The 27,943-nt window shown below is 45.2% G+C and overlaps 3 protein-coding genes across 3 annotated transcripts; 2 read left to right on the forward strand and 1 right to left on the reverse strand.

Annotated features, from left to right (window-relative positions):
• The first annotated feature begins 5,411 nt into the window (after positions 1 to 5,411).
• Positions 5,412 to 8,219, forward strand: LOC125534591 (putative F-box/LRR-repeat protein At3g58880). Its single transcript, XM_048697776.2, has 3 exons — positions 5,412 to 6,725; positions 6,833 to 6,979; positions 7,542 to 8,219. The coding sequence occupies exons 1-3, from the start codon at positions 5,814 to 5,816 to the stop codon at positions 7,869 to 7,871; spliced, it is 1,389 nt and encodes a 462-aa protein (XP_048553733.2). The 5' UTR covers positions 5,412 to 5,813; the 3' UTR covers positions 7,872 to 8,219.
• Positions 8,220 to 9,545: 1,326 nt separating this feature from the next.
• On the forward strand, positions 9,546 to 12,831 carry LOC147987729 (protein FAR1-RELATED SEQUENCE 5-like). The gene is made up of 3 exons (XM_087542484.1): positions 9,546 to 9,642; positions 9,809 to 11,053; positions 11,597 to 12,831. Exons 1-3 carry the CDS (start codon positions 9,546 to 9,548, stop codon positions 12,829 to 12,831), a joined length of 2,577 nt encoding a protein of 858 aa, XP_087398610.1.
• A 4,071-nt stretch (positions 12,832 to 16,902) lies between these two features.
• On the reverse strand, positions 16,903 to 27,868 carry LOC147987730 (uncharacterized). The gene is made up of 5 exons (XM_087542485.1): positions 27,833 to 27,868; positions 18,324 to 18,714; positions 17,780 to 17,927; positions 17,532 to 17,588; positions 16,903 to 17,248 (listed from the first exon to the last, which is right to left on the reverse strand). Exons 1-5 carry the CDS (start codon positions 27,866 to 27,868, stop codon positions 16,903 to 16,905), a joined length of 978 nt encoding a protein of 325 aa, XP_087398611.1.
• Positions 27,869 to 27,943: the final 75 nt, after the last annotated feature.

Here is a 27,943-nt window from a genome sequence, read left to right on the forward strand (position 1 = left end):
CGTCCTATACAAGATTGCCTCCAAGGTGGTGTCAAACAGGTTGAAGCTAATCTTGCCTGATATTATTTCGGAAGAGCGGTCAGCTTTTGTCCCAGGGAGATTGATCACGGATAATATTATAACAGCTTACGAGTGCCTGCACTTCATGAAGAGAAACGAGGCGAAACGAAATAGATTTTGTGCTGTGAAACTAGACATGATGAAGGCATATGACCGGGTGGAATGGTCATATCTTGAGGCTATAATGAACAAGCTGGGTTTTGCTCCAAACTAGATCAACCTGGTTATGAGAATGGTAAAATCTGTTAAATTCTCGGTCCTTTTTAATGGTGGGAAATTGGAGGAGTTCATCCCATCTAGAGGGATTCGTCAGGGGGACCCTATATCTCCTTATCTGTTTTTGCTTGCAGCGGAGGGCCTTACGTGCCTCTTAAAAACCCAAGATGAATCATCGCACTTCAGTGGAATCCAAGTAGCTCCCTCGGCCCCGCCGGTTAGCCACTTGCTCTTTGCGGATGATAGCCTGCTGTTTGTCAAAGCCAATTCTGAGGGAGCTATGGAGTTATCTGCTTTGATGGAGAGTTATTGCAATGCTTCGGGACAGAGAATTAACTTGTCTAAATCCTTGGTGTTCTTTAGCAAGGGATGTCCAAATACTTTAAGAGAGGGGGTGAAGCAAGCTCTAAATATCACGAATGAATCTCTCTCTGAAAAATATCTTGGAATGCCTTCTGATGTTGGAAATTGTAAAAACGGGGCTTTCAAGTTCCTAAAGGACAGAGTATGGAGCAAGATTAAGGGATGGATGGAGAAACTTCTGTCATCTGGGGGGAAAGAAGTGTTGATCAAATCAGTGGCTCAGTCAGTACCGGTGTATTCCATGTCTTGCTTTAAGCTCCCAAGAGGTCTTTGTGAACATATCAACTCTCTGATTCGAAAATTCTGGTGGGGTAGCAAGGAAGGCCAACGAAAACCGAGTTGGGTCTCGTGGAGCGTCATGACACATCCAAAATATTGTGGGGGACTAGGCTTCCGAGATATCGAGCTGTTTAACCTAGCCCTCCTAGCCAGTCAAGCGTGGCGTGTACTAATGCAGCCTGAGTCACTAAGTGCACGCATTCTGAAGGCCAAATATTTTGCTAATGATGAGTTTTTGACTGCAGAACTCGGCTCCTCCCCCTCATAGATTTGGAGAGCAGTTCTGGATGGACGTGATGTATTAGTCCAAGGACTCATTCGTCGTATTGGAGATGGCCAGACCAAACGCATTTGGTAGCACAACTGGCTGCCTCGCCCAGCCAATATGCGACCAATTGCAAGCAGAGCGGCCAACCCGCCGGAACACGTGGGGGAGTTGATTTTGCCAGGTGCAGAATGGGACCGGCACACCATTGAGGCAGTGTTCCTTCCAACAGATGCTGAAACTATCTTGGCAATTCCTTTGTGCACAAGACATATAGAGGACTACTGGTCATGGGTACATGAAAAAAACGGCAACTTCTCGGTATGATCGGCCTATCGTATGCTTATTGATACAAAGCTGAGACGGGAGGCTTGGCTTGAGGGAAGATCCGAGTCGTCAAACACAGCAGGTGAGCACAAGGCGTGGACGAAACTCTGGAACATAGATATCCCGTCGAAGGTCAAAATTTTCCTTTGGAGGCTGGCCCAACAATCCATCCCGACGGAGGACCTTCTTCATGATAGAAACATGTCCACTACCACATGCTGCGGACTCTGCGGGGCTGCAGATTCTTGGCAACACTCTCTTCTCCATTGCAGCGTCGCAAGATGCGTCTGGGCTCTCCAAGATCATGATCTGGTCGAGGCACTGAACAGTACGGTGGAACCTAACGCAAAAAGATGGGTGTTTGCTTTGCATGACATGCTGTCGAAGGAGGAGTTCACCCAGACTGTGGTTACCCTTTGGTCGATCTGGTTCGCAAAAAGACAAGCATTACACGAGCACATATTTCAGAGCCCCCAAGCGACTCATAATTTCATCATGAAATATCTGAGAGAGTTGAAGGAGTGCAAACCCACCACATCTCCATCACGGACAGGGCCGATGCAGCACCAGCCTCGGCGCGTGGCTTGGAGCCCTCTGCCACCTGGGTATGTGAAGATCAAAGTTGATGGGGCTGTGGCACGTCAGGGAAACGGCGGCGCGTTTACTGCAGTTTGCAGGGATTCAGACGGCTTGTTTCTTGGTGCTTCAGCCATACGTTGCAGAGGTATTTCTGACCCGGCTATCCTCGAAGCTCTGGCGTGCCGCGAAGGTTTGGCATTAGCCGATGACCTTGGTACTACGCATGTGGTAATAGCATCTGATTGCAAGGGGGTTGTCCAGGACATTGCGAACAACACCGGAGGAGAGTACGGTCCGGTCGTCAGGGAAATACGGGAGACATCTACTTTGTTTCAACATTGTACCTTCACTTTTGAAGGAAGAGAGACTAATATAGAGGCACATAGCCTCGCTAGACATGTCTTGGGTCTGGATTATGGACGCCATGTGTGGCTCATAAATCCACCAGACCTTAATTGTATCCCTATGAACTTATTGGCTGAATAAAGATAAGCATGTTTAGACTCAAAAAAAAGCTACTCCGATAGCCTAATCGGAGGCCCGAGGTTAATTGGGCCTTGTGTGAAGCCCACTTGAGCCTTGAAAAAACTGAAAACTAACTAGCGAACGAGTGCATCCCTTCGCTCCCCATTGCCTCCTCCTCTCCCGGCCGCCGGCCACAATGGCATCTTCTCCCTCCTCGCATCCCCGCACACCGCTGTCACCGCCTACGCCTTCGCATCCCTTGCCAGCCTCGCAGGACAATCCTCCGCCGTGGAATCGGGTGTAGGACCACGCCCAAGAGAGGCTGTTCCAGATGTGGAAGCGGAAGGGGAGCTTGATGCGAGGCCAGTCGACGAGGATGACCTGGATGCGGCCGGCGATGGCGGCGGATTTAGGAGGGCGCGTTGGCAGGGCACTTTTCCTTCCTCTCCTCGCACAGATCCTCCCGATTCCTCTCCTCTCGTGGCCGAGTGTGGATCTTTCTGTTTCGCCACCATGCTATTGAAGAAGTTTTTTTTTCTCTTGCACCATTTCCTCCTCTGCTGCACGATTTCGGAGTTTGTCGCCTAAAAATTTAGTGATGCTCCAATCAGATAGGATATCTGTGTAGCTAATCACCACCCTGTAGATGTTCTTTTTCCCATATATGTTGTTCATACTGTGCTACGGTCTGTACTAATTGATGATTTGTGTGCCAGGACACAGCCGTCATTGGTAGATGTACTTTTATTTCGGGTTACTTGTTATTTTAATGGTTAGATCTAAAGGAGTGGGCTTGATCGTAGGGCTCTAATTGTTTTGTGTTGTTATGTATAGGTTAGATCGTGTGCATTTAGCAATGAATATGTTTGCTTGTTTAATATTATAATAGAGATAGAGATAGAGAAAAATCATATTAGTATATCCAGTGGCGGAGCTCGGGACACATCTTAGGAGGGGCAAATGGGTTGAGGGGGCAACTAACATCAGGTTTAGGCTAGATTTCTATGAATCTATGGGCAATTACTCATGATAATATGAACAAATCTCCTGGGTAGGGGGGCGATGACCCAGCTTGATCTCCACTAAGCTCCGCCACTGAGTATATCCAATGTACAAGATGCAAAATCGTATAGTGTGGTTGCAATGCCATCTCATAATCAATGAATGAAGTTTACTCACGAACCAACCTGTGATTGGATGGTTAGAGGGACTGTGGTATCCCCAGCCCACCAGAGTTCAAATCCTGGTGCTCGCATTTATTCCTGGATTTATTTCAAGATTTCCGGTGATGATGATATGCCGGCTCAGTCTTTCGAAGGTGCTCATAGGGGTAGTGTGTGCGTGTGTGCGTTCGTAGGGATAAGTGTATGCGCGTGTATATGAGCGTTTGTGTTTGTACCATGTTCAAAAAAAGAATGAAATTTACTCCTCCCATCCCATTAGAAGAAAAAAAACACCCTTTGTGAGAGCATCTTCTTCCTCCTCGCGTCTCTCTCCATTCCGCCGACGCCGAGAAAGACAATCCAGATTCATTAGAGCAACTTCAATGGGGTGACCAATTTCGTTCACCCGCGTTCGTTTGGGTCGGCGCGGATAAAAGTGGCGGCCCAACGCGCCGACCCAAACGGACGCGCGTCCGTTTTTCGTCCGCGGGCGACCCATTCCAGGCCCATTTTGAGCCGGATTTGCGTCGGCGCGGACACGAGACGGACGCGCGCGCGCCTACTCGTCTCCCCGGGCCCGCCCGTCGGTGCCAGCCAGAACCATTTCCCCCCATTTTCCCAAAAACGCTCACGCCAGCGCGCGCCCCCCGCCCTCAACCAGCGATGGAGGATGCCATCGACCTCAACCTCGACGCCGCCGCCGGCCTCGCCTCCCTCGCCTCGTCCAGCGCCGTCGCCCCTTCGGGGAAAGGCAAGCCTCGTGCCCCGCGCAAGACCACCACGGCGACCAAGCCGAAAAAGGCGCTGACGCCCGAACAGCAAGCAAGGGAGTCGGCCAAGAGGAAGGGCCGGAGACACGCCACGGACGCGAGGGATGAGGCCGCTGCGCAGGCCGCCGCCGCCGCCGCGCAGCAGGAGTTCACCAACGCCCGCGTCGCCGCCGCAACGAGGCAGGCGCTTTACATGCTTGGGGTAAACCCTAACCAGCACCACCTCGTCCAAGCCACCGTCGCCGCGGCCAGCACCGGCTCGTCGGCATTTCCTCGAATGGTGATGCCCGACTCACCCCGCGCATCGGCTTGCAACCCGGTCCCCGGTTTTCACGTCTACCCGCGGGCCTCCCGCCTCTCCGGGGAGTGCTCACCCGACGTGAGCGTGGTCGCGCCTTCCACACCCGCGCCCGCGCCCATCGACCTCAACGCCACCCCGGTGGTCGGTGGCTCGTCGTCCGGCGGCGCGAGGAAACGCGCGCGACAGACGCCGGCCGACGGTCTCCCGAACGCCCGCAACCTGTTCGAGGAAATGACGTCCGCCGTCGACGAGGACTACATGTAACACCTCATCTTCGAGGATGGTGCGCCGGGCGCTGGCTACGATCCTGACTGATCTATGGCGTCGAGGGCCATCCTTTTGTATGCCGGTAGGTGTGCCGGCATGACCATGGGAGCCGCCGTGGCGTGGTCGAACTCCAAGTCCCACCATTTTTTGCGTGCTGGCATGTGTGCCGGCCGGCTGACGAGCGAGTGCGCCAGCAGGAACTGTGGTATTTTCTGAAGCCGGCATTGTATGCCGGTGCTGGCATGGTGCCGGCATGAGACATGGTCGCTGACATGATCGGCCGCAGGCCTTTTTTAATTCAAAAGTTGAATGCAGACATGAAATGGGTCGGCGCGTTGGGCGCATTGCCGACCCAAATGCAAAATTGGACGGACGCCGGACGGACGGCCGACGCAAACGAATAAAAAGCGGACAAATGTGCCGTCCGTTTGGGTCGCCCCATTGAACTTGCTCTTAGCAGTACATAGCAAATCCAATGCATCCACCGTCAAATCAACCACCCAATCCGAGCTGACGATCGATTTCAGCTGCGCGCCGGAGCGGGAATCGAGGAGGAGTTCGGGGAACTCGGATCCATCGACCTGCCCGCGCGGCGGAGGCGGCGCTCCCCGTCCCTTCTAGATCGACGGCCACAGGCGGGAGGTGGGGGAGCGGGGCGCCGGAGAAGCCACGACCTCGAAATAGGAGGCCGCCGCCTGGGGCGCATATCGTCTCGGTTCGATTGATTCTAGCTAGGGTTCAGTCAATCGGTCGGGACCATGGAGTCGCCGCCGTCCAAGCGCAACGTCGGCCACGGCGGCGAGGACGGAATCAGCGCGCTCCCCGACCACCTCCTCCTCGACATCCTCGAGCGCCTCGACCTGCGCGAGGCGGTCCGCACCGGCGCGCTCTCCACGCGGTGGCGGCACCTCCCCAGCCACCTCTCCTGCGTGCACCTCGACGTCGCTCACTTCGGCGGCGCCACGCCGCTCGAGGTCATGGACGCGTTCACGGGCTCGGTGCGGGCCTTGCTGACCCGGGTTCCTCCCGCCGAGGGCGTGTGCGGGAGTAGTGTCCTCAAGGTCCTTTTCCTCAGCTTCTACACGTCTTCCCCTCACCTGAGCTCCATTGGCCGCCTCGTCGAGGGCATCGTGAACTTGGGCCAGACTGAATGCCTTGAGTTTTGCATATCCCCGGCACCCCCCGACCGGCGGGGCTGCGAGATTGTGATTGGGCAGGAGTTCAAGGCCTTCTCCCGCGCCTACCCAGTCGCCTTCTCGTGGCTCACCAGGCTTACGCTCGAATATCATGCTTTTGGAAATTCAGGCATCACTGACCTCATTAGCACTTGCTGTAGGCTCAGGCACCTCAACCTGAGATTCTGCACACTGGTTGATTCGCAGTCCACACTCAAGATCGATGTGCCATGCTCTGAGCTCCAGGAGCTTGAGTTCACCGGCTTTCGGTGCGCGCGGATTGAGCTTGTCTCTGTCCCGAAGCTTAGGCAAGTGGTATGCCAACATTGGCCCTTCGAGAACCCTCCAGTGCGCTTCGGCTACGTTCCTGAGCTTCGCGGTGTAATGCTCTATTCTAAAGCCAAGGCAGGGCAAGAGCCATTTGCGTTGAGCGACTGCCTGCCAAGGAGTGCCAGGAATCTGTCAACACTGACTCTGTGTTTTGGGGACCAAATGGTAAACTTAATTTCTGCTCACCACTTAAATATGTATCTTCTGCATCTACATATTATATGTTCATCTTTTCTACCAACTTCAGCTGTGCATTTATGTTCTTGCTGCAGATTTGGATTCAGCCAGAACATCCGAAGCAGCTCACTCCTATATTCAGAAACCTGACCACTGTGTTTCTTTTCGGTATCTTCAGTGAGTGTGATCTGAGCTGGACACTGTTTATCCTTGAAGCTGCACCTGCCCTACAGGATTTTGCAGTAAGTGTTACTTAACCTTCTTTCTAATTTAGTGCACATCTTAGCATGCACATGCCTCATTCTACATTCTTACGATGATATGTTTCTAGGATATTCAGCAGTAAAACGTACCAACAAGTTGATCTAATTTCCAACCACTCACCAACTTATCACAAATACTAAAAGTAGTGCATACAAGCCGCATTGTAATTTTGCAGCGAGAAAGTGCATGCAAGGCAAAAAAAACTGTTGGATCGTATCTCATGTTAAAGCTCTCCAAAAATTGGTCATACTATGTTTTTTTTCGAAAAGAGGAGATCCTGGCCTCTGCATAGAGTGATGCACATGGCCGTCTTAACTAAAATTCTTTATTACAAAGTATCTTGGTTAAAGGAAATATGAGGAATATGGTTGTACTTACAATCCCCAGAAGCATATTTATGTGTTGTACTTGGGATTTAATTCATGCAAATTCCTGGAAAACTCTTTAGGAGCCTAAACATATATTTAATTGCAATTGTTGTATGGGTTGGTGGCAGTTTAATTAACACGTGTTACTTACTTTCTATATCATTGCTTGAAGTTATCTCGACATTCATGTATCAAGACGCCCGAGTACAGTGCCGAGAAGACCAACATGGTGTGGGAGCCATCCAAGGATTTGAAGCACCTGAACTTAAAGGGGCTGCATATCTTCGGGTGCGAGGATGAAGACAAGGTGAGAAACTATATAAGGCTTGTCATGGAACGAGCTGTGGGGCTGTTGATAATCGAGCTGTATGGTGAAAACCCATGCATTTACTGTGATGCCACCAACCTTGAAAGATCCAAGGCAGAAAAAGCTAGCAGGCATCGGATTAAGGAGCAACTCACACATGGATCATCTTCATCCGTGGAGATAATTATCTGTTGATGGATATGGTCAGGGAATGTTAGTGGTCTCATAATACTCGCAGGCTTGCAGCAGCTTGAGCAATGACTGGGTCGCCGCCTGGGAATACTTGATGGCACTGTAGCTAAACTAAAATGTGTGTACTTGAATCTGGATGCATGTTTTTCTCTTTCAGTTTACTGAGTAATTGCGCACCTATCTTATGCTGATTTTTTACCTGCCCTTTTTGGGACGTTTGCTTCCTGATGAAGTTGTCTAGTCAATACCCTCAATACCAACATCAGACTGATGCAATGGAAGTGTGGTTGACTGTAGAGAAAATATCTGTACACCTTTTTGCTATGTGTTGAGAAATTTCATACTCATGGAGACGGTCAAAGGTACGTATGTTGTTTTGTTTGGTTTCTTGAGGCGTTCACTGTGTTTGGATGTGACTAACTGTAAAGGTTACAAACTAAAGGACTGCGATATATACCAAACGTTCATACCTATAGAAAAGGTCCGAACGATCCCACCTTCACGAGGCCGAGTGCGCGTAGCGCGCGAGGCCGAGCCGTCGAGCGGAGGCAATAGCGAGGCCCATCTCAGCGCCCCTCACGTGACCCTGGCCCATGACTTGACCCTGGCCCACAAACATCACGTGAGCCCAACTTTCTTACCTCCACAGCAAGAAAACGCAACAAACACTCTCCATCGACCCTCCTCTTCCCTATTCCTCTCTCCCTGGCGACGAACTCAACCATTCATATCCGTCCCCTACCCACCCCCTCCCCCCCCCCCCCCCCCCGATTTCACCCAGCAATTGCTTCACAAAACATGCAATACACTTGAGGAAACTGAAGTTACCACCGGATCTTGACTTGATCTACCACCGGGGACGCAAGAACTCGCCAGGCGTCCAGAATCCAGCAAAACCTACGCAAAATCATGCAGGAACGCTTGGGGGTCTCAAGTTACCACCCGATCTCGGCTTGATCTACCACCAGGGACACCAGAACCTACCAGGCGTCTAGAATCCAGCAAGAATCCAGGCGGATCAGGTACATTCTAAGCACTCCCTCCCTACTGTATCTCAATTCCATTTCAGTTCAACCCAAAATAGCCCCATGAAAAAAGGAAGAAAAAAGTGCCATTTTTTTCTAATTTATTGTACTATGTGCATATAAGCTATCATGACAGAATACATGAGTTATCAGGGCATATGCAAAAGACAAGATTTTTTTCTTGAACTTGTTGCACAAAAACAGTGAAATTAGGCAACAAAAAATTCTTGTTGTATGTAAAAAAGGAAGCCACAACACCATAACAGAATCCACTCTTGTTACAATTAGGCTATAATTATTGTAGAGAAAGCTACCACATTTTTTCATACAAAAGTTATCATCAGTATTGTCATCTGTTTACCATGCCATCATGGTGCATCTATGCAAAAGGTTACCATCAAGAAAAAAATTGAACTGATTTTTGAAGCAGGGAATGCTGTGCCGAGTAGAGTAGAGTCCCAAATGAGTAACAAATTGTTACCTGCATAAAAAATGATAATATCCATGTCAACTCAAAAAAGAATCACAAAAAAAGTACAAAAAAGATAGCATGCACAATGTGCAAAAATGTGATTGATGTATGTAAACAGTAGTGTTATTTTCAGTTGTCTCACATATGCTATTAACATGTGTAAGCAGGTGCTTCAATAACATGTCGGAAAACCATGGATATAACACAAATGCCACAGATAGTGCTGGACAAGAGAAACAACATGATGATGATGCGCGTACAACTGGCTTTGGTTCAGGTAAGTGGCAACTCACTTACAAAAAGTGGCACACTATATGTTTATGTTGGAAGCATAATATTATCATCACATCATACTACAAGTTACCACACTTGTTCAATGCAAGTTACCACCAAACAATGATAAATCATGTTATGACAAAACATTTCATGTGAAAAACATGTAGGTGCTCCACGTACATCTAACCAGAGGATCCATGAGCCAAACAAGGAAGCAAGTTCTAGTGTTGGGGGAGAAGAAAGGTTCTACGATGTGTCGGTCAGCGAGCCAGCAAGTCCAGAAACAGGAGCGCTCAACGCTGATCAAGGAGGGGTTAACGCTGAGGCATACTCCACACCTAAGGCTCCTGATACAACAATGAAGTTTGAAAGTTTTGAGGAGGCTGTTGCTCACTACAAGCTATATACACTCAGAAATGGATTTGGGACAAGGACAACTTACACAAGAACACTGAAGGACAACACAGTGAGCAGAGCACTCCTGGTGTGTGGGAAAGGCGGCAAGCCAAAGAGGAAGAAGGAGGAGGAGCAGGATGTACTGAACCCAGATGGCATCGTGAAGAAGAGAAAAAGGCGTAAGGTTAAGAGGTCTGAGTGTCCAGCCCACCTTTACCTTACGCACAAGGATGCGTGGTGGAGAGTCGAACGCTTTGATGATAACCACAACCATCCACTGATAAGAAAGCCATCTCTGACAAAATTTCTAGCCTCACATAGGAACATTCCCAAAGACGAGCAAGATTTCTTACGGATTCTACATGAATGCAACATAGAAACCGCAAGGCAAATGCAACTAATTTCATGGTTCTATGGTGATGCTGAGAATGTACCATACACAACACAGGACGTGGCGAATCAGCGAGCCAAGTTTCGCAAGGAGTACCGTAATGCAGACGTGGGGAGCACAATTGCATACTTTGAGGAGCTCAGGGCAAAGGATCCAGATTTCTATTGGAGAATGAAACTTAATGATGAAGACAGGGTGGAAAACGTGTTCTGGATAGATGGTGCATCACGTAGGGCATACGCAAAATACAATGACATTGTGTCTTTCGACACAACGTACATGACTAATATGTACAAGATGCCATGTGCCCCCTTCATTGGCATTAACAACCACGGGCAATCAATCCAATTCGGTTGTGGTTTCGTTCGAAACGAACTGACTGACAACTTTGTGTGGCTGTTTAACACATTCTTGCATGCGATGGGTGGGGTTGCACCAAAGAACATAATCACAGATCAGGACTTTGCCATGAGGAATGCTATTGACGAGGTGTTCATTGGGATAGTACACAGAAATTGCAGATGGCACATTATGAAGAAAGCACAAGAGAAGCTTGGGAGGTTAATGGCCGATGATGAACCACTGAACAAAGCATTCAAAGATTGTGTTGACAACAGCTTGAATGGTATTGTATTTTCACACAACACACTCTACTCATATTGCCACAAACTACATAACTGTGTCGCGATATCCAATGTTACCATGCTGAATTATAGTAAATTATGACCAGCATTACACATTTTTCCCACATTGATAAAAAATAAGGTACTCGTGTGAAAAACTGGACTGTTGTGAAAGAGTTACTAGTACTCATGTTCTTAAGTGACCATGACCACTTTAGCATGTTTGCCATGTAGTTATAGTTCCCAAAATCTGCATCGACTACAACCACCTAGTGTTGCATGAAGTTATCATGATAAGTGCATCAAAACTTATCATGATATGTGTAGTTGACTTACCATCCTTTTCACTATTGCATGCAGTGAAATGAGTTATATGAGAACATGAGTACCATGAGGTGTTATCATGTTAAGTGTATTAGAATTACCATGGGGTGTGCATTGAAATTACCACATACTGTCCCCTAAAGCAAGTTATCATGATAAGTGTATTAGAATTACCATGATGTGTGCACTGAAATTACCATCTACTTGGTTTTTGAACGCAGTTGACGAGTTTGAGGGAAAATGGTGGAAGATGCTGGACGATCATGGGCAAACGGACAACGAGCATTTCCACTGGCTGTGGGAAAACAGGGAATGCTGGGTCCCTGTGTACTACATGCACAACTTCTTCCCATTCTTGCAGACAACGGCAAGGAGCGAAGGATTCAACGCTGTGTTGAAGAAGTACATCAACCCAAATAACTCACTAGTGGAATTTGCAAAACAGTACACTGCAATACATGAGAAGGTGATGGTGAGCGTGTCAAAAGAGCACCTGGAAACAGTGTACAAAGAGGTGGAAACATACTCCTTCAACCCGCTCGAGTTACAGGTGCAGGGCCTCTACACGCATAATATTTTCACCAAATTCCAGATGGAGATGAAGGTGAAAACTGGCTACAGATGTGACACATTGCAAGATGGGTCATTCAAGGTTGGCTCAGTCAGAGGAATCATACCAAAATATGGGGACAGGGACTACCATGTGCAAGCAAACAAGGATGAAGGGACATATTCATGCACTTGCTGCAAGTTTGAACAAGATGGTATACTCTGCGCACATGTGTTACGGGTGATGGACCAAATTGGGGTCTACGAGATACCTGAGAAGTATATTCTAAAGAGGTGGACTTGGGATCAACAGGAAGATCTAATCAAACCTGATTTTGAACAACCAACAGTTAGTAAGAGCATGCCAGAGGAGGGAAAAAGCGTCATGCGATATACATCAATGCTAAGGGACTTCAAGGCAACAGCCAAGGACGCTTGCCTCACAGATGATGGGGCCAGGGTGGCCAAGAAGCACCTATATGCTTTCAAGGAAGAAATGGACGCGCTAACAAAAAGCCAACGTAAGAAGGCCAGAAAGGACAAGGAGGAAGCTAGAGGATCGTTCCAATCACAACAAGACCCATGTTCTATTCCAGTGGTTGCAACGAGTGGAGCTGTCCATGCCGGACAACAAACAAACATACCTAACATGGATAACCCAAACACGGGAGAAACAAGCATCCCTGTGACAATACAAGCTAGCGCCAACATGCCAGCCACTGCATCCCATTCCTCGAACACAAAAACGATACTAGACCCTCCGAAGACTGTCACGAAAGGACGGCCGAAAACAAAGAAGCATCAGCATCCCTTTGACATTGCAAAACCAGCAAAACAAAGAAAGTGCAGTGTTTGCGGCAGCGTGCACCACGACAAGCGGAAGTGCACATCACCTCTAGCAAGATGAATGAAAGAGAAAAAAAAGATCATCGCTACAAATGAATGGACAAGAAACTTATCTTCATTTGTTTTGCTGATTATTATCAGTGCAAAAAATGTAATCCGAATTATAGCACCTATATTTATGTAAGTTATCAGCAGATTTGTGCGTTGGAATTTTAAGAATTGTGTGGTGAAAGTTATCGTAAACATATTGGGTAAGTTATTTGTGGGCTATCATCAGTTTCCTATATGTTTTACATGTGTCATTACACTACAATGAGTTTTCAACACTATCTGCAATCGAAAAAAAGTTATTCCACATAAATTTTTTTTTGGAAAACTATCAGCTTTTATTCATACTAGTTATCAGTGACACTAAATGCAAGTTACCAGATAAATTTCATGACCAACAAAGAATAAGAGAACAAACTAGTTATCAGCCTATTTATATAAGAAAAATAGCAGCCACATGTAAGCTATATGTTACCATCTGGTACTGAATTTCTTATATGTGTGATGACAAGACACTAAAAAACAACCAGTGTGCCAACCAAGAAAATGCTAAAATGCTTCTTTCGACTAGTTACCATCAATTTAAGACCAGCACTGAAAAAAATGCTCTCACAATGAAAAAAAAGAAGATGATGACAGTTGATACCTCACGAACTGTTGCCAAACAAATGGTAGCGCCACTCTTTGCATCTGTTTTGAGTGTGATTTAGCCACCTCGATGTCAAAAAATTTCTGAGTGCCGGTACTTGCTCATGGGTGAACGCAGGAATAATTTTCCCATTCCACAGTTCCAAAGACATGAAAGCGAAGTAGCCACAATCAATGCTGAAAACAGAGTATGTGTGTGAGTACATAAAACATGTTATCAAACAAATGGGGTTACATCTAAAATAGGGAACACAGATAAACAACTAACCCGTTCTCTTGTTTAAAAACATCAATATACACGAGTTCATAATCTTGAATTTGCTTGTGCGAGTCCTTGTATGAAATCAACCAAGCCTTCTTTATAGCATTCATGTACCTTGTTGCGTGCTCAATTAAAGATGGACTATCTTCTTCACGCAACGAATCCAGCACCTCAAATCGTTTCGCCTTAAGATTTAGCGACAGTACATACCAATGACCATCATCTGGTCCCGGTCCCAACTTTTGCAAGGCAGGGAATAGAAGCTACAATAATCATAGGAGTAACAAAAAAAATAGGGAGCCATATTTAAATATAGGGAACACAAGAAAAATTTAACATGGCAGAAGAAACAAGTTACCGTAAACTGAGTGCTAAAGTTACCATGCAAGACTATAAGTTATCATGGCAGAGGAAACAAGTTACCAGAAAATGAGTGCTAGAGTTACCATGCAAAAGTAAATGAACTATCATACCAGATTGTGTATAATGAAGTTATCATGAAAAAATACACTGTAAAAATAAAAATAAAAGTGTAGACAATGGATATTAAAAGTGTAGAGTGGCAAGAAAACCCAGAAAGTACCTCATTTTGATGGCTCAGAATGTAGTGCTGGTCCCGTCGGAAATGATGAAGTACAGATTTACAGTTGAAGTCTCCAATAAGCAGATAAACGGACAACAACCAACGGAAGATAATTTTGTTTGGCATTTCCAAATATTGAAGAACACGAACATGCAACTCAGCAATACTGGTTGAAACCTGCCCCGTTTCTCTCACACAATTAGTAAGCTCGCCGAGTGTGATCCACCTCCCATCAATGTTGATTACCCTGACGCTGCAATACCAGAGGGGAAGAGTCTAAAAAACAAATGGAATGGCAACAAAAATGCATGAAAAACTAAGGAAATAGTCGTATATTACTCCTTAATCTTGGAGTTTGAATCAGTTGTGTGCTTGATAACTTCAGTGTAAACAGCCTCATCGTCTTCGCTGGGGATGAGGTCCGAAAATGGCGGCAGCAGGTATTGTGATGGGCGGGTAACCCTAACTTTCCGAATTAGTGATCTAGGTGTGGCACTGGGCTGCATACACTCTTTGGGTTGGGGTAAGTGTGGTGTAGCAAATGTGGGACTTTGACAATTATCTGCAACACAATATGAAAGGCGTAGCAAGGATTGGTGATGATAAAAAAGGTTAAACAATCTAAAGGGTTTCAACCAAAAGTGGTAGATCATAAGTTATCAGAATGTTTATGTATAATTTATCAGCAGTTTGGACAGAAGTTATCAGCAGGCATTGATATGGTACGTCACAACTTTGGCATTCTCAAACTAACAAAAAATGATTACCTCCTTGCACGACATCTTTTCCTTTGGCTGATGGGTTGTTATGTTCAAATTCTTCCCACCACATAAGTACTTCATCATCGTCAAGTTCGACATCGTACACCCGAGCACGACGGTCTTTTCATGAACATAAAAAAATAGGTAAGATTAGGGGCATGAGAAAAGGATATTAACGATAAACAAACCAAAAAATGCATATACAGAAAATAACACTCATGAGCTCCGTGAGCACACTAAAAAACAAGGGGATGTCACCAAAAATATTTGTTGGGCAAGGTAACGTTGGGATATAGTGATAGTTACCAGTATAATCCAATGGATGTTACCAGCTAAAAGTAATGAGTGAATTATCAACACAACAAAAAAATAGGAGTGTTGTGAAAAAAAACTTATTGGGTACGATAATATGTGGTTAGAGTCAAAGTTATCATGCCAAAACAATTACATTTACCAGGACATCACTGTTCAGGCAAAAACATGAAAAAATGTTCAAAAAAACTGTTATTAACCGTGACCAGAAAAAAATGCAGAAGATGTCATGCAAAAAACTGGTTAGCTTAGATCACCATAGAACATATGGTCTAAGGTAGGCTAGTAGAGCATGTTGTTAGAGTAATGAGAGGTGTTACCATCGTGTAGCATATCAAGTTACCAGGTAGTTAGAGGGTGAGTTACCAGGTGTGAGAAGGTAAGTTACCAGGTGGGAGAAGGGGGGTTATATTACGAAAACAACACACATTAATGTTGTCATGGGAGGTAAAAATAATACATTGTAATCAGTAATCACAATCAGGAGTACACACATACAGATAAATAAATACAAAAGCACAACACACAAATTATGGTGAACGAGAATCACAAAATGGTTCATTTCACATAACACAAAAGCATAAAGAGTCATATTACATTCATCCACACACTCACACAGACATAGGGAAAAGGGAAAAAAACTGACTTAAATACGGAAGAAAGCACATAAAAACATTTAAAAAGGTCTTCGATCAAGTGTCTCCATCATTCAATCGTTGCTGTGAAAGCGAAGACACAAAAAGGTCTTCACTTACCGGAGTTGGCAGGCAGCGCCCAAGCAACCGGCTCAACGTATATGCCCTCAACTTTCTCCGCGGCAGTAGAGGCAGACGCTACGATCGCGTCTGAATCAGCTAATGTTGTAGCTGCTGCATGTAGTACTTCTGCTACTTGCGGTGCGGCTACTGATTCTAGCACTTCTGTTGCTTGTGGTGCTCCTGCTACTGTTTGTGGTGCATGAGGTGATGAAGGGATACCCTCAACCACAGCTTCCACTGGTGGAGCTTCAGGCGTCACACCAAAAATGGAGCCAAGTCCGAGAGAGCATCTTGGTGGGGTGAAATCACCATCAACTCTAAATACAGCATCATCACTTGCAGCTTCTGGAGTAACAACAACGTCTTCAGCTTGAACTTGGTGATGCAATTGGACATTCTGGGAATCATCCGCAACTTGAAGTTCAGCAATTTCATCTTGAGCATCAGAATTGACAGCTGGGACTGCAGTATACAAGTACAATTACCATCAGAAAAAACACTATAGTTACCATCATAAACAAGTAAGAGTTACCACCACAACATGTTATAGTTACCATCAGAACAGTCCATACCTGGAGCTGTTTTTCCTGCATCAACACCAGTCACTACAACAGCCACTCCGGCTTCAGGGGGCATGGACACTTGGGCAGCTTCGTTGACGGGTTCAGTAACATGTTGAGCTGCATAAAATGAGAGGACAAAAAAAGTTATCACATTGAACAAACTAGATATGTATGTTTAACATCAGATTAGTTATCAATCAGTGCATACCAGTATCCGCGAAAGGGGTTTCATCAGCATCAATTTCATCATTAACAGCTGCAGTGGCAAGCTCTTCAACAACAGCAGTGACGGTGGCCACTATAGCGAGTTGTTCTACAGATTCAACAGCATCAGATGCAACTTCGGGAGCAGCTGCTGCTTCGACGGACGGTGGCGAAGATCCCATCACAATAGGTTGTGGAACGACAACAGGAGACGTCAACATGGGCTGATCTTCAAGATCCACAACCTCTATCGGCTGTGAAGATGTTGCTCTTAGTCGAGGAGAAGACCTAGTCTTGGTAAACCACACCTTTTTAGCGGCATTAATTCCACTTGACTTCCTGCAAAAAAAAGATAAGTTGTGAGATGTAGTGTTAAAATGAACAGACACAAATAGCTATCGATTTATAAGAAGTAGCAGGTGTGAATCCTAAAAAAATTTACCATATAAAAAGAGCGTAGATGCATAAAAACAAGGAGACAGTTACAGGTTACCATTGTAATACTACTAAAATTACCAGACAAACAGTTCAAAACTACCATGCAAAAATAATAATGAAAAATCTGCAACATATTTTTTAACAAAAGATAATCAATTGAAGACCAATTGGTCCAACAGATTACCTAGACTTTGAGATACTAGATGACGCCTCAAGTGTACCAACTTGTTTGCAGGGTGCCCTGAAAAAAATAAAATGAAGTAGTGAACAAAGAGATTGGACCAGTAGTTTAGAAGATGTGTATAAGACAAAAAAGGTGAAGTTATCAGAAGGGTCCTACTGAAGTTATCACATAAAATGAGTTGAAGCTACCATGCAGTGTTAGAACTGAAGAAAATACAAGAAGTATAAAAATACAAAAGGATATTTCACCTGCGTGGGACCTGTTTAGTACCAGTTGAGGGTCGAATGACCTCACCGGTGCCCTTGTCAGCCACACGGATCCCAAGCTCTTCTACAACAACTTTCATGACAGATAAATGGATGTCCCTTTCTGACAGCTGGACAGGCTCAGGTGGCGGAATAGAACAGGGTGGAGATGGTAGCTTCAACTTCTTGCACCTCCGCATGTAAGCCAAATTTTTGGCAAGCTGAGCACGGCATCTTTTAACAGAAGACTCAGTGGCCAAATCAAATTGCGTGTCTGTCATATCACGCTGGCTGAGCACGCCATCCCCTGAGCTGCTTGACACCGTGTTAGAAGTACCAGTGAGCAATATCTGGGACTCAATAACAGGTTCATCACCCGCACGGTCTGATATGCCTTCGACATTTCCCGCTACACTGTCATGTGCTTCAGCGTTTGCATCGCTTAATTGAGTTGGGTCCACATTTCCTGCTACACTATCAGGTATGCCTCCTACATTTTCTGTTACACTGTCACGCAATTCAGCGTTTGCATTGCCTGAGTGAGTTGTATCCACATCCGCTGCCCTGCTGCCAGAGGCCACATTCTCTGCCCCGCTGCGGGAAGAAGAACCATGATACAAAACCGTAAAGTCATCATCATCATCATCATCATCATCATCAGATTCGTCCCCGTCGTTTTCATTCGTGTCATGGTCAGTATCAGACTCATCCATAATATTCTTGCCGAGACTCTCCGATTGGCAGGTACGGCGGGCAGGAGAGGGCTTTGCCATATTCCGGGTAGCAGAAGAAATCGCCCTAAGATCAGTGTCTAGTCGACGAGACACATATGAACAGCCTTCATCATCAAGTGAAACGAACCCTTGCACAAGATCGCCAAGCAGGCCAACCAAGCCAGATGAAAACCGACCCACGAGCTCAGAAGCCTTTGCAAGTTTCTACTCATTAATAAAACAAACAAAACAAGATATCATAAGAGAACTAAAAAATAGACAGGGTTTCCATTCTAAAGTTATCATGTGAGTGCAATAGAAAGTATCAACCAATTACAACACAAGTTATCAACTGTTAAAAAATAAAATTTAGATTGGTAAAACATGATTTTGAAGGAAATATGCCCTAGAGGCAATAATAAAGTTATTATTTATTTCCTTATAATCATGATAAATGTTTATTATTCATGCTAGAATTGTATTAGCCGGAAACATAATACATGTGTGAATACATAGACAAACAAAGTGTCACTAGTATGCCTCTACTTGACTAGCTCGTTAATCAAAGATGGTTATGTTTCCTAACCATGAACAATGAGTTGTTATTTGATTAACGGGATCACATCATTAAGAGAATGATCTGATTGACATGACCCATTCCATTAGCTTAGCACCCGATCGTTTAGTATGTTGCTATTGCTTTCTTCATGACTTATACATGTTCCTATAACTATGAGATTATGCAACTCCCGTTTACCGGAGGAACACTATGGGTACTACCAAACGTCACAACGTAACTGGGTGATTATAAAGGAGTACTACAGGTGTCTCCAAAGGTACATGTTGGGTTGGCGTATTTTGAGATTAGGTTTTGTCACTCCGATTGTCGGAGAGGTATCTCTGGGCCCTCTCGGTAATGCACATCACATAAGCCTTGCAAGCATTGCAACTAATAAGTTAGTTGCGAGATGATGTATTACAGAACGAGTAAAGAGACTTGCCGGTAACGAGATTGAACTAGGTATTGGATACCGACGATCGAATCTCGGGCAAGTAACATACCGATGACAAAGGGAACAACGTATGTTGTTATGCGGTCTGACTGATAAAGATTTTCGTAGAATATGTAGGAGCCAATATGGGCATCCAGGTCCCGCTATTGGTTATTGACCGGAGACGTGTCTCGGTCATGTCTACATTGTTCTCGAACCCGTAAGGTCCGCACGCTTAAGGTTACGATGACAGTTGTATTATGAGTTTATGCATTTTGATGTACCGAAGGTTGTTCGGAGTCCCGGATGTGATCACGGACATGACGAGGAGTCTCGAAATGGTCGAGACGTAAAGATCGATATATTGGAAGCCTATGTTTGGATATCGGAAGTGTTCCGGGTGAAATCGGGATTTTACCGGAGTACCGGGAGGTTACCGGAACCCCCCGGGAACCATATGGGCCTTGATGGGCCTTAGTGGAAAGGAGAAAGGGGCAGCCCAAGGTGGCCGCGCGCCTCCCCCCTTCCCCTAGTCCTATTAGGACTAGGAGAGGTGGCCGGCCCCCTCTCTCCCTTCCCCCCTCCGAGGAATCCTATTCCAACTAGGATTGCGGGGGGGGGGGGGGTGGGGAATCCTACTCCCGGAGGGAGTAGGACTCTCCTGGCGCGCCCCTTGTGGCCGGCCAGCCTCCCCCCTTTGGTCCTTTATATACTGAGGTAGAGGCACCCTAGAACAGACAAGTTGATCCACGTGATCTATTCCTTAGCCGTGTGCGGTGCCCCCAGCCACCATATTCCTCGATAATACTATAGCGAAGTTTAGGCGAAGCCCTGCTGCTGTAGTGCATCAAGATCGTCACCACGCCGTCGTGCTGACGGAACTCTTCCCCGACACTTTGCTGGATCGGAGTCCGGGGATCGTCATCGAGCTGAACGTGTGCTCGAACTCGGAGGTGCCGTAGTTTCGGTGCTTGATCGGTTGGATCGTGAAGACGTATGACTACTTCCTCTACGTCGTGTCATCGCTTCCGCAGTCGGTCTGTGTGGGTACGTAGACAACACTCTCCCCTCTCGTTGCTATGCATCACCATGATCTTGCGTGTGCGTAGGAAATTTTTTGAAATTACTACGAAACCCAACAGTGGCATCCGAGCCTAGGTTATTACGTTGATGTTATATGCACGAGTAGAACACAAGTGAGTTGTGGGCGATATAAGTCATACTGCCTACCAGCATGTCATACTTTGGTTCGGCGGCATTGTTGGACGAGACGACCCGGACCAACATTATGCGTACGCTTACGCGAGACCGGTTTCCCCCGACGTGCTTTGCACATAGGTGGCTTGCGGGCGACTGTCTCTCCAACTTCAGTTGAACCAAGTGTGGCTACGCCCGGTCCTTGCGAAGGTTAAAACGGAGTCTATTTGACAAACTATCGTTGTGGTTTTGATGCGTAGGTGAGATTGGTTCTTGCTTAAGCCCGTAGCAGCCACGTAAAACTTGCAACAACAAAGTAGAGGACGTCTAACTTGTTTTTGCAGGGCATGTTGTGATGTGATATGGTCAAGGCATGATGCTGAATTTTATTGTATGAGATGATCATGTTTTGTAACCGAGTTATCGGCAACTGGCAGGAGCCATATGGTTGTCGCTTTATTGTATGCAATGCAATCGCGATGTAATGCTTTACTTTATTACTAAACGGTAGTGATAGTCGTGGAAGCATAAGATTGGCGAGACGACAATGATGCTACAATGGAGATCAAGGTGTCGCGCCGGTGACGATGGTGATCATGACGGTGCTTCGGAGATGGAGATCACAAGCACAAGATGATGATGGCCATATCATATCACTTATATTGATTGCATGTGATGTTTATCTTTTTATGCATCTTATCTTGCTTTGATTGACGGTAGCATTATAAGATGATCTCTCACTAAATTATCAAGAAGTGTTCTCCCTGAGTATGCACCGTTGCCAAAGTTCGTCGTGCCCAGACACCACGTGATGATCGGGTGTGATAAGCTCTACGTCCATCTATAACGGGTGCAGGCCAGTTTTGCACACGCAGAATACTCAGGTTAAACTTGACGAGCCTAGCATATGCAGATATGGCCTCGGAACACGGAGACCGAAAGGTCGAGCGTGAATCATATAGTAGATATGATCAACATAACGATGTTCACCATTGAAAACTACTCCATCTCACGTGATGATCGGTTATGGTTTAGTTGATTTGGATCACGTAATCACTTAGAAGATTAGAGGGATGTCTATCTAAGTGGGAGTTCTTAAGTAATTTGATTAATTGAACTTAAACTTATCATGAACTTAGTACCTGATAGTATCTTGCTTGTTTATGTTGATTGTAGATAGATGGCTCATGCTGTTGTTCCGTTGAATTTTAATGCGTTCCTTGAGAAAGCAAAGTTGAAAGATGATGGTAGCAATTATACGGACTGGGTACGTAACTTGAGGATTATCCTCATTGCTGCTTAGAAGAATTACGTCCTGGAAGCACCGCTGGGTGCCAGGCCTGCTGCTGGAGCAACACCAGATGTTATGAACGTCTGGCAGAGCAAAGCTGATGACTACTCGATAGTTCAGTGTGCCATGCTTTACGGCTTAGAATCGGGACTTCAACGACGTTTTGAACGTCATGGAGCATATGAGATGTTCCAGGAGTTGAAGTTAATATTTCAAGCAAATGCCCGGATTGAGAGATATGAAGTCTTCAATAAGTTCTATAGCTGCAAGATGGAGGAGAACAGTTCTGTCAGTGAGCATATACTCAAAATGTCTGGGTATAATAATCACTTGATTCAATTGGGAGTTAATCTTCCGGATGATTGTGTCATTGACAGAATTCTCCAATCACTGCCACCAAGCTACAAGAGCTTCGTGATGAACTATAATATGCAAGGGATGAACAAGACTATTCCCGAGCTCTTCGCAATGCTGAAAGCTGCGGAGGTAGAAATCAAGAAGGAGCATCAAGTGTTGATGGTTAACAAGACCACTAGTTTCAAGAAAAAGGGCAAAGGGAAGAAGAAGGGGAACTTCAAGAAGAACGGCAAGCAAGTTGCTGCTCAAGAGAAGAAACCCAAGTCTGGACCTAAGCCTGAAACTGAGTGCTTCTACTGCAAGCAGACTGGTCACTGGAAGCGGAACTGCCCCAAGTATTTGGCGGATAAGAAGGATGGCAAGGTGAACAAAGGTATATGAGATATACATGTTATTGATGTGTACCTTACTAGAGCTCGCAGTAGCACCTGGGTATTTGATATTGGTTCTGTTGCTAATATTTGCAACTCGAAACAGGGACTACGGAATAAGCGGGCACTGGCAAAGGACGAGGTGACGATGCGCGTGGGAAACGGTTCCAAAGTCGATGTGATCGCGGTCGGCACGCTACCTCTACATCTACCTTCGGGATTAATATTAGACCTAAATAATTGTTATTTGGTGCCAGCGTTGAGCATGAACATTATATCTGGATCTTGTTTGATGCGAAACGGTTATTCATTTAAATCAAAGAATAATGGTTGTTCTATTTATATGAGTAATATCTTTTATGGTCATGCACCCTTGAAGAGTGGTCTATTCTTATTGAATCTCGATAGTAGTAATACACATATTCATAATGTTGAAGCCAAAAGATGCAGAGTTGATAATGAAAGTGCAACTTATTTGTGGCACTGTCGTTTAGGTCATATCGGTGTAAAGCGCATGAAGAAACTCCATACTGATGGACTTTTGGAACCACTTGATTATGAATCACTTGGTACTTGCGAACCGTGCCTCATGGGCAAGATGACAAAAACACCGTTCTCCGGAACTATGGAGAGAGCAACAGATTTGTTGGAGATCATACATACAGATGTATGTGGTCCAACGAATATTGAGGCTCGTGGCGGATATCGTTATTTTCTCACCTTCACAGATGACTTAAGCAGATATGGGTATATCTACTTAATGAAACACAAGTCTGAAACATTTGAAAAGTTCAAAGAATTTCAGAGTGAAGTTGAAAATCATCGTAACAAGAATATAAAGTTTCTACGATCTGATCGTGGAGTAGAATATTTGAGTTACGAGTTTGGTGTACATTTGAAAAATTATGGAATAGTTTCGCAACTCACGCCACCCGGAACACCACAGCGTAATGGTGTGTCCGAACGTCGTAATCGTACTTTACTAGATATGGTACGATCTATGATGTCTCTTACTGATTTACCGCTATCGTTTTGGGGATACGCTCTAGAGACGGCCGCATTCACGTTAAATAGGGCACCATCAAAATCCATTGAGACGACGCCTTATGAACTGTGGTTTGGCAAGAAACCAAAGTTGTCGTTTCTTAAAGTTTGGGGCTGCGATGCTTATGTGAAAAAGCTTCAACCTGATAAGCTAGAACCCAAATCGGAGAAATGTGTCTTCTTAGGATACCCAAAGGAGACTGTTGGATACACCTTCTATCACAGATCCGAAGGCAAAACATTCGTTGCTAAGAATGGATCCTTTCTAGAGAAGGAGTTTCTCTCGAAAGAAGTGAGTGGGAGGAAAGTAGAACTTGACGAGGTAACTGTACCTGCTCCCTTATTGGAAAGTTGTACATCACAGAAAAATATTTCTGCGACACCTACACCAATAAGTGAGGAAGCTAATGATGATAGTCATGAAACTTTAGATCAAGATACTACTGAACCTCGTAGATCAACCAAAGTAAGATCCGTGCCAGAGTGGTACGGTAATCCTGTTCTGGAAATCATGCTACTAGATCATGATGAACCTACGAACTATGAAGAAGCGATGGTGAGCCCAGATTCCGTAAAGTGGCTTGAAGCCATGAAATCTGAGATGGGATCCATGTATGAGAACAAAGTATGGACTTTGGTTGACTTGCCCGATGATCGGCAAGCAATTGAGAATAAATGAATCTTTAAGAAGAAGACTGACGCTGATGGTAATGTTACTGTCTACAAAGCTCGACTTGTCGCGAAAGGTTTTCGGCAAGTTCAAGGGATTGACTACGATGAGACCTTCTCACTCGTAGCGATGCTTAAGTCTGTCCGAATCATGTTAGCAATTGCCGCATTTTATGATTATGAAATTTGGCAAATGGATGTCAAAACTGCATTCCTGAATGGATTTCTGGAAGAAGAGTTGTATATGATGCAACCAGAAGGTTTTGTCGATCCAAAAGGAGCTAACAAAGTGTGCAAGCTCCAGCGATCCATTTATGGACTGGTGCAAGCCTCTCGGAGTTGGAATAAACGCTTTGATAGTGTGATCAAAGCATTTGGTTTTATACAGACTTTCGGAGAAGCCTGTATTTAAAAGAAAGTGAGTGGGAGCTCTATAGCATTTCTAATATTATATGTGGATGACATATTACTAATTGGAAATAATATAGAATTTCTGGATAGCATAAAGGGATACTTGAATAAGAGTTTTTCAATGAAAGACCTCGGTGAAGTTGCTTACATATTAGGCATAAAGATCTATAGAGATAGATCAAAACGCTTAATTGGACTTTCACAAACAACATACCTTGACAAAATTTTGAAGAAGTTCAAAATGGATCAAGCAAAGAAAGGATTCTTGCCTGTGTTACAAGGTGTGAAATTGAGTAAGACTCAATGCCCAACCACTGCAGAAGATAGAGAGAATATGAAAGATGTTCCCTATGCATCAGCCATAGGATCTATCATGTATGCAATGCTGTGTACCAGACCCGATGTGTGCCTTGCTATAAGTCTAGCAGGGAGGTATCAAAGTAATCCAGGAGTGGATCACTGGACAGCGGTCAAGAACATCCTGAAATACCTGAAAAGGACTAAGGATATGTTTCTCGTATATGGAGGTGACAAAGAGCTCATCATAAAAGGTTACGTTGATGCAAGCTTTGACACTGATCCGGACGATTCTAAATCGCAAACCGGATACGTGTTTACATTAAACGGTGGAGCTGTCAGTTGGTGCAGTTCTAAACAAAGAGTCGTAGCAGGATCTACATGTGAAGCGGAGTACATAGCTGCTTCGGAAGCAGCGAACGAAGGAGTCTGGATGAAGGAGTTCATATCCGATCTAGGTGTCATACCTAGTGCATCGGGTCCAATGAAAATCTTTTGTGACAATACTGGTGCAATTGCCTTGGCAAAGGAATCCAGATTTCACAAGAGAACCAAGCACATCAAGAGACGCTTCAATTCCATCCGGGATCTAATCCAGGTGGGATACATAGAGATTTGCAAGATACATACGGATCTGAATGTTGCAGACCTGTTGACTAAGCCTCTTCCACGAGCAAAACATGATCAGCACCAAGGCTCCATGGGTGTTAGAATCATTACGGTGTAATCTAGATTATTGACTCTAGTGCAAGTGGGAGACTGAAGGAAATATGCCCTAAAGGCAATAATAAAGTTATTATTTATTTCCTTATAATCATGATAAATGTTTATTATTCATGCTAGAATTGTATTAGCCGGAAACATAATACATGTGTGAATACATAGTCAAACAAAGTGTCACTAGTATGCCTCTACTTGACTAGCTCGTTAATCAAAGATGGTTATGTTTCCTAACCATGAACAATGAGTTGTTATTTGATTAACGGGATCACATCATTAAGAGAATGATCTGATTGACATGACCCATTCCATTAGCTTAGCACCCGATCGTTTAGTATGTTGCTATTGCTTTCTTCATGACTTATACATGTTCCTATAACTATGAGATTATGCAACTCCCGTTTACCGGAGGAACACTATGGGTACTACCAAACGTCACAACGTAACTGGGTGATTATAAAGGAGTACTACAGGTGTCTCCAAAGGTACATGTTGGGTTGGCGTATTTTGAGATTAGGTTTTGTCACTCCGATTGTCGGAGAGGTATCTCTGGGCCCTCTCGGTAATGCACATCACATAAGCCTTGCAAGCATTGCAACTAATAAGTTAGTTGCAAGATGATGTATTACAGAACAAGTAAAGAGACTTGCCGGTAACGAGATTGAACTAGGTATTGGATACCGACGATCGAATCTCGGGCAAGTAACATACCGATGACAAAGGGAACAACGTATGTTGTTATGCGGTCTGACCGATAAAGATTTTCGTAGAATATGTAGGAGCCAATATGGGCATCCAGGTCCCGCTATTGGTTATTGACCGGAGACGTGTCTCGGTCATGTCTACATTGTTCTCGAACCCGTAAGGTCCGCACGCTTAAGGTTACGATGACAGTTGTATTATGAGTTTATGCATTTTGATGTACCGAAGGTTGTTCGGAGTCTCGTATGTGATCACGGACATGACGAGGAGTCTCGAAATGGTCGAGACGTAAAGATTGATATATTGGAAGCCTATGTTTGGATATCGGAAGTGTTCCGGGTGAAATCGGGATTTTACCGGAGTACCGGGAGGTTACCGGAACCCCCCGGGAACCATATGGGCCTTGATGGGCCTTAGTGGAAAGGAGAAAGGGGCAGCCCAAGGTGGCCGCGCGCCTCCCCCCTTCCCCTAGTCCTATTAGGACTAGGAGAGGTGGCCGGCCCCCTCTCCCTTCCCCCCTCCGAGGAATCCTATTCCAACTAGGATTGGGGAGGGGGAATCCTACTCCCGGAGGGAGTAGGACTCTCCTGGCGCGCCCCTTGTGGCCGGCCAGCCTCCCCCCCTTTGGTCCTTTATATACTGAGGTAGAGGCACCCTAGAACAGACAAGTTGATCCACGTGATCTATTCCTTAGCCGTGTGCGGTGCCCCCAGCCACCATATTCCTCGATAATACTATAGCGGAGTTTAGGCGAAGCCCTGCTGCTGTAGTCCATCAAGATCGTCACCACGCCGTCGTGCTGACGGAACTCTTCCCCGACACTTTGCTGGATTGGAGTCCGGGGATCGTCATCGAGCTGAACGTGTGCTCGAACTCGGAGGTGCCGTAGTTTCGGTGCTTGATCGATTGGATCGTGAAGACGTATGACTACTTCCTCTACGTCGTGTCATCGCTTCCGCAGTCGGTCTGTGTGGGTACGTAGACAACACTCTCCCCTCTCGTTGCTATGCATCACCATGATCTTGCGTGTGCGTAGGAAATTTTTTGAAATTACTACGAAACCCAACAGATTTATCAGGTAAAACAGACACAAAAATTACCATGTGTGTGCAACAAAAGTTACCACATAAAAACACAACATAAAAATAGCTAATGAAGAAAAAAATTCAGATGTGTAATACAAAAACACTTATAAGGTTGCATAGTCATTAGTTACCATCAAAAAATGTATCAACAACAAAGAAAAAGGCTACAAATTACCAGAATGGATATAAAACAAAGAAAAAGCATACCTCTTCATTGCAGTTTGGTGGGACATGCACACACATGAACTTTCCAAGACCTTGTAAACCGCCAAACAAGTAGAAATCGACACCAAACTGGGGTTTCAACTGATGATTTGT

Source organism: Triticum urartu, chromosome 2A, assembly GCF_056163025.1.
Source record: "Triticum urartu cultivar PI428250 chromosome 2A, HENAU_Tu73, whole genome shotgun sequence".
NCBI lineage: Eukaryota > Viridiplantae > Streptophyta > Magnoliopsida > Poales > Poaceae > Triticum > Triticum urartu.

Excerpts from the sequence above, each read along its gene's own strand:
- LOC147987729 (XM_087542484.1), top strand. The coding sequence starts at position 9,546 with ATGTCGGAAAACCATGGATATAACACAAATGCCACAGATAGTGCTGGA. Across the intron at positions 9,643-9,808 it reads TACAACTGGCTTTGGTTCAG|GTGCTCCACGTACATCTAAC; the intron begins GTAAGTGGCAAC and ends AAAAACATGTAG. Across the intron at positions 11,054-11,596 it reads TGTTGACAACAGCTTGAATG|TTGACGAGTTTGAGGGAAAA; the intron begins GTATTGTATTTT and ends TTTTGAACGCAG.
- LOC125534591 (XM_048697776.2), top strand. The coding sequence starts at position 5,814 with ATGGAGTCGCCGCCGTCCAAGCGCAACGTCGGCCACGGCGGCGAGGAC. Across the intron at positions 6,726-6,832 it reads TGTGTTTTGGGGACCAAATG|ATTTGGATTCAGCCAGAACA; the intron begins GTAAACTTAATT and ends TTCTTGCTGCAG. Across the intron at positions 6,980-7,541 it reads CTGCCCTACAGGATTTTGCA|TTATCTCGACATTCATGTAT; the intron begins GTAAGTGTTACT and ends CATTGCTTGAAG.
- LOC147987730 (XM_087542485.1), bottom strand. The coding sequence starts at position 27,868 with ATGTGTGTGCATGTCCCACCAAACTGCAATGAAGAG. Across the intron at positions 18,715-27,832 it reads CACCAAACTGCAATGAAGAG|AAACTTGCAAAGGCTTCTGA; the intron begins GTATGCTTTTTC and ends ATTAATGAGTAG. Across the intron at positions 17,928-18,323 it reads CAGGGCAGCGGATGTGGATA|CGCCACCTGAGCCTGTCCAG; the intron begins CAACTCACTCAG and ends CCTGTTCTATTC.